The 6759-nt window shown below is 40.0% G+C and overlaps 1 protein-coding gene across 1 annotated transcript; it reads right to left on the reverse strand.

The window, feature by feature from the left end:
• GPR33 (G protein-coupled receptor 33) lies at positions 1 to 6348 on the reverse strand. Its single transcript, XM_008710412.2, has 2 exons — positions 5997 to 6348; positions 1 to 1703 (listed from the first exon to the last, which is right to left on the reverse strand). Exon 2 carries the CDS (start codon positions 1695 to 1697, stop codon positions 678 to 680), a length of 1020 nt encoding a protein of 339 aa, XP_008708634.1. The 5' UTR covers positions 1698 to 1703; positions 5997 to 6348; the 3' UTR covers positions 1 to 677.
• Positions 6349 to 6759: the final 411 nt, after the last annotated feature.

Consider the following 6759-nt stretch of genomic DNA (forward strand, 5'->3'; position numbering starts at 1 on the left):
AGTGTTCACAGTAGCATTATTCACAATAGCCAAAGGTAGAAACGACCCCAATGTCCCTTAACAGAAGAATGGATAAACAAAACACACAATGGAATAAACATACAATGGAATATTACTTAACCATGAAGAATAAAGTTCTGATACATGTTACAATATGGATGAACCTTGAAAACATCATGCTAAGTGAAATACGCCAGGCACAAAATAGAAATGTTGTATGAATCCACTTACGTGGACTATGTAGAACAGCAAATTCACAGAGACAGAGAGTAGATTGGAATTTATGAGGAGTTGTGGGGAGGGGGAAATGAGGAGTTATTAGTTAATTGGTGCAGAGTTTCTCTTTGGGATAATAAAAATTTTTGGAAGTAGATAGTGGGGATGGTGGCAAAACACTGTGAATGTAGTTATTGCCACTGAAATGTACATTTTAAAATGGCGAAAATGGCAAATTTTATGTTATATATATTTTACCACAATAAAAACAGAATAAAAATAATTACATTTGAACATCACCCATTGCTTGCTTTCTTACAGCCCTGTTAATATTCATACATCTAGCCATGGTTTAGCCTAGATGTCTCTCTAATATAGGGATTATATTCTATAAAAGCAGAGGGTACATCTCCAGTGGCATAATTGATTAAGAGTCCATTGATTCCTCTGGGATCCAAAATTCAAATGTAGGCTTCTGAATTTAGGTTTTGTGTCCTTTCAGCCAAAGAGTCCTCATTGAATGTTGACTCAAACAGAGCAAGAATGGACTTCTTGAAAACATTTTTGAAGTTCTCCCCAGTAAACAGGTAGAGTGTAGGAGAAAAGAGAGCATTGAAAGAAACGGTTATCACTGTAAGTATATGAGTCACCTGTAAAAGTACTGATTGGTGCTTAGTGAGAAGCAAGCCCTGGTGTACATGGTAGGGCATCCAGCACACAAAGAAAGAGAGAATGGCGGTCACCATGACTTTGAAGGGCTTACTGGATTTAAACAGGCCTCTCTCTTTCATCTCGTTGGCTACTTTTTTGTAACAAATGGTGATGATAAAGAAAGGCAGAAGGAAGCCCAGCAAGAAGCGGCTGATGAAACAGGCTACATGAATCCCTTTCCCTAATGTTTGCATCTTTTTGTTTTCCCACTTAGCAGAGGCAGCATAGTTATTTTGACAGGTCACTCTTCCTTTATGGTCATCCTGTGTCTCCCTGAAAACCAAATAGGGCATGCCGAGGGCAGTGGCAGAGAGCCAGATTCCCAGGATGATGCCGGTAGCCCAGCGTGGGGTTCGGTGCAGCTGTGACCACACTGGGTGAAGAGTGAGAAGGTAACGGTCAACGCTGATGGCCGAGAGGAAGAAAATAGAGGCGAACATCCCTGCTGACAAGGTGGCATTGATGACCTTGCACATGGCAGTTCCAAAGCTCCAGTGATTGTCCTGAAGGTAGGTAGTGGCTATAAATGGTAGAATCAATGTTGAAATAAAGTAGGAGAGAATGAGATGAAAAAATAAGAGTGTATTGACAGTCTTTTTCATCTTGAATTTTAGCACCCACAGGTAGAGACCATTGGTGATGGTACCAATTATAACTGCCATGCACAGCAGGAAAGCAATGATCACGTTTGAGGCAGGAACTGGAAAATGAGTGCTGTTTCTTGCTAAAGTAGAGACATTGAGCAAATCAGTAAAGTTGACCAGATCCATAATTACCTGTAGAGAGAGAAACAGAAAATAACCACAAAAAAGAAGCAAAAAAAAAAAAAAAAAGGTAAAATATGGAAATGTAAACAGTACTTTTTGCATAGTAATGGTCAAAATGACACTATTTTTAAAAAGGCAAACGTAGGGGCACCTGACTGGCTCAGTTGGTAGAATATGAGATTCTTGATTTCAGGGTCTTGAGTTTAAGGCCCACTTTGGGTGTGGAGCCTACTTTTAAAAAAAATTATAAAATGAATGGGGCGCCTGGGTGGCACAGCGGTTAAGCGCCTGCCTTCGGCTCAGGGCGTGATCCCGGCGTTGTGGAATCGAGCCCTACATCAGGCTCCTCTGCTATGAGCCTGCTTCTCCCTCTCGCACTCCCCCTGCTTGTGTTCCCTCTCTCGCTGGCTGTCTCTATCTCTGTTAAATAAATAAAATAAAATCTTTAAAAAAAAATTATAAAATGGCAAACATAATATTTCCACAATAATACAAATCAGATATTTCCCTAAGCTTTATATCTTTATTTTATATGACGAATTAAGATCAGATTAATTTGAGCATCCAAAATAGAAATACTACAGATGAAATTAATGTGAAAGAGAAATAGTTTGGGATATTTTGACTTGAAGTAATTAATTTAGGTAGCTAAAAATCTTCCATTTATTTATTTTATTTAATTTACTTATTTATTTTAAAGATTTTATTTATTTATTTGACACAGAGAGAGACAGCCAGTGAGAGAGGGAACACAAACAGGAGGGGTGGGAGAGGAAGAAGCAGGCTCCCAGCGGAGGGGCCTGATGCGGGGCTCGATCCCAGGACCCTGGGATCATGCCCTGAGCCGAAGGCAGACGCTTAATGACTGAGCCACCCAGGTGCCCCTAAAAATCTTCTATTTAGAAGTGAACCATAAGTCTGACCCTCCTTGATGGTCATAACTTCTTGAATAAGGCAATGTAGGATCAGTTTTACCTAAGACTTGGTTAGGGTAAATGTTGCAAATGAAATTGAGTAACAAAACTGACAACTACTGCAAATCAGTAATCATTCAGAGCTACAATTCGATTTCTCCCATGAGCTAATTATTGTATGTAGTAAATGCTGTTAGCTAGCATTTTAACAGTCAGCATGTGATAAGAACCGATATTCATTTGGGAGTCCTAGGCTAAGGCACCGTAAGAGGGTGACATGCTGGGTCCTGGGCGGCTCAGTCAGTTAAGGATCTGACTCTTGATTTTGGCTCAGGTCATGATCTCAGGGTTGTGAGATCGAGCCCTGCATCAGGCTCTACTCTGGGCGTGGAGCCTGCTTAAGATTCTCTCTCTCTCTCTGCTCCCTCCCTCCAAAAAAGGTTGTAAAGTGCCTTCAAAATCATCAAAGAGGAACATGCACTGTTGAAGATAGCGGTAGTTCTTACTTACTTTTACTTGGGGAAGGAAAAGAGGGAGAGAGGTCAAGGAGTTGATATTTATCTAATACTTTTTATATGCCAGGAGCTTTATAAAAAAGTCATTTCTTTTTTTCCTCATAAGGACAAATATTTAAATAGAAGAGAAAGTAAGGCTTATAGGGCTTACATTTCTTATTTATCAACACTTCCCACTGTGCCTCCATTGTGGCAGGTGGGCAACCCTACCAGTGTTTTATGTTACTTCTTTGAAAATTGGTAATTCATATGTAGTGTTTTGATAATGCTCCATGAATCAGAGTATTTGATGATCCAAACTATCCCATTTCTTGGATAATGATTCCTATAGTATTGAAAATATGAACCTGAGAATGTTTTGGAAAATAGCTATTATATATAACAGTCATATCACCAAATTGGTTTTTGATAAATTGGATAAATTGCTTTAGTGGAAGTTGCTAATGATTTTTTTTTTTTACTAAGCAAAAACATTTTAAGAATATATGGAGAGAAGAAATAAAATAATTGGTATTAAAATCACAATTGCTTTAAGTTAATTCTGTCTTCTAAGGGAGTTGCAAAATTTTTCTCCAAAGTAGAAAAATGGCCCTCTTCAGGAAAATACCTTAGTCTGCTTTGAATAAAAAGTGAAGTCTAAGGACATGCAGTGGGTAGGCAATGGTGACTGGAAGAGTGGGAATCTGAGAAAGAGGCTTTGTGAAGGCCCTGGGACCGTGAGAAGAGGGAAGAGTGAGGATGGACTTAAAAGAGGGGGGCACAGGAAAAACACCGCAGGAGGTTAGGAGGCCTGAAGAGGAGAAAAGGTCAATGAGATATTTTGAGAAGCAGAAATGACACAGAGGATTTAAAATGAGGAGTTGTCTTATATTCAATTTTAATCCATTTGTTATGCTTTGACACGGTGTAATGTCCCTTCTCATTAATCACAACTGTCTTGTATTGGTGGTTGCCTTGGGGAATCGAAGGAAAAGAGGTCGTGTTCCTGATTTGGGATGCAGTGGGATGGAGAGCACAGACCAGCCTCAGGAGGTGAGATGTGAATGAGAAGATGAATATGGTGGAAACGGAAGAAATACTGAGGCATGAGTAGAAAAGGAGAAACAAAATTGCATGGAGAATTTCTGATACTGTGTGTGGATGGCCTTTGTGTATCTATCTGTGTATGTGTGTCTGTCTTTGTGTCTATGTGGTGTGTCTTTGGTCTGTCTGTATATGTGTGGTCTATTTGTCTGCACGTGTGTGGGTATCTAGTCTTGTGTGTGTCTCTGTGGTGTGTGTTTGAATCTGTGGGGTGTGCATGGAGGTGTGTGTGTCTGTATCTGTGATCTGTGTATCTGTGTCTCTGTGGTGCAGGAGTGTGTGATCTCTGTGTGTATGGTGTGTGGTGTCTGCAGTCTATGTGCATTTATTTGTGTTTATGTGTGTTTATGTAGTGTTTGTGGGTGTTTGTATGTGTTTATGTGGTATTTGTATGTCTGCGATGTGTGTGTGTGTGCGCACGCACACGTGCACGCATGGTCTTTTTGTGTATGTGCATATAAAACACTGGATACCTGAATTATAGGGACTTTTTTTTTTTAAACAATTGTGTGGCTGAGTTCTAGAAGGGCATCTGAAAGTAATGTAGTCAGCAAAATCAACACACGTAGTGGTTCTGAATAGCATATAAAGTTTCCTAGGAGCTTTGATTTATTGCACATAACCAGGAAATTTCTTCACTCTTAAAGATCTTTTAACGTGGTCTTAAAGTGTTTGAGTATAAATTAGTGGGGCAGAACCTGGGCTCTGGCATCCCACAGAATTGGGTTTCCATTCTCTCTCTACCACTTACCAGCTTTGTGGATGCTTAACTCTGAGCCTCTTTCACTTTCTAAACCCCAATGAGTTTTTATGAGGATGAAATGACATAATGTATATAAGACACTTAGCTCCCTTCATGGCACACATTCAGCACTCAAAAACTTTTTACCTAATATTTTGCTCAACCTGTTATATTAAAGCTAGCAAGTACTTCATTTTGCCCTTTTAATACTGCAGGCCACATTCATTTCCTCCGCCACATTTTTATACTGAAATCCAGAGGACCAGCAGTGATTTCTGAAAAAAAATCTAAATGTTCATCTATTGGGGCAGAAGTTCTTAGATTTAGAGTTATTTTGAGGCCTTGCTATATTGATCCCTTTGGCACACAGTCTTCCAGGTGGACCTCCCTCTGCTTGGGGCCACTGTGCTACTGTGGGGGGGGGGGCATGAGAACTCAGGAAGCGGATCTGTGTTAATTTAGATACTTCATTGTAATGTAGTAGTACAGAAGTGACAGTAAGTGGTATGTTCTTTTCTAACTTTTCTACTAAATCTCTAAAAACTTTCCCAAGAATTAAACAAATTTGCCAAATGTTCTCTCAAACAGTGTTCATCATTAGCAATGACCTATCCTATTTAATGCAACAGCATTTAATTAAAAAAATAAAGCACTGGCCTTCCCGCAAAATGATACTTTTCCTTTATAATGCTCAAATCTGGAGATTTTGGATACATGTTGGTGGTTGCAGGATCTCTAGGCCCTGCCTCTGGTTTCCTGTTGAGTTAGTTGCTGTGGGAGGCACTGTTCTCTGGCAAATAGCACAGCCACTTACAGTCTCCCCCTCACTGCCCACCACAGGGACTAGAAAATTATACCCCCATTTCCCCAGATTTCCTTGCAGCAGGTGATTCAGTTTTAATCACCAAGTGATTCATATGATTCAGTGAATCCTAAGGAGGTGCCTCCCGTGGAGTTTCTGGGGTTGGAAAGCTGATCTGGAGTAAACCTAGAGGGTTTGTTCAGGTCGTAGCCCCAGGATAAAACCTGTTGGCCCAGGGAATCTTACCTTGGAGTTATATCTGCATGTCAGGTGGTCTTAGGCGGGCCAGAGGGACTCTCAACCAGCAGTTTTCTCTCCACGGATGGAGACAAAAAATCAGTGACACTTTGACTTCATTTCTTCTGCCTTTCTTCTTGCTGAGCCTATTCCCCAACTTCGAACCTACTATTAAATATTCCGTGAGGTCTTCTTGCTCTTTCCCAGTTCCTTTTTCTGGGAAATGTATGCTAAAGAGGTGGAAGTAGAGAAAGGAGTACTTCTTCAAATCATTTCTCCATTTTAAGAAGAGATTTAAAAAATTCCATAAACAGTCATTCTATGTAAGGTTGATAAACTTGTTGCAGGTGTTAAAACACTGATAAAAAATGACCTTCTCATATGTGGTTGTCCCACCAGACACCCACTCTGCCTTGAGTGGGGCATGTTCATTAGCATATGGAGCATGGTGCGGGGGACATAGCGAAGTGGTAAATATCAAGCATGGAAAAAAGTGAGTCTGGAGACGAGCTACCTAATCCTGCTGGAGTGAAAATGGTCAGCAAGAAAAACAAACACCAAGTTTCACATTAAAATGAAATGTGTGAAGACAGGGCAAAGATTAGTATTATTTAGTTGGGAAAGATGAAGACTATTATCTGTCCTTTGCATCTGTACAATTGTTGAGAATGGTTGGAAAGAACACAGAGTTGGGATTAATTTCCTTCTACTGAGAAGGAAGTCTTACAACATAGGTAATATGTTTATTTCCTATTTTCCTCTCTCCAATCCA

The sequence above is a fragment of the Ursus maritimus genome, unplaced genomic scaffold (assembly GCF_017311325.1).
Source record: "Ursus maritimus isolate PB19 unplaced genomic scaffold, ASM1731132v1 scaffold_36, whole genome shotgun sequence".
In the NCBI taxonomy this organism is placed as follows: domain Eukaryota; kingdom Metazoa; phylum Chordata; class Mammalia; order Carnivora; family Ursidae; genus Ursus; species Ursus maritimus.

What these genes read in the sequence shown, in the direction of transcription:
- GPR33 (XM_008710412.2), bottom strand. Translation starts at nt 1,697, where the DNA reads ATGGATCTGGTCAACTTTACTGATTTGCTCAATGTCTCTACTTTAGCA.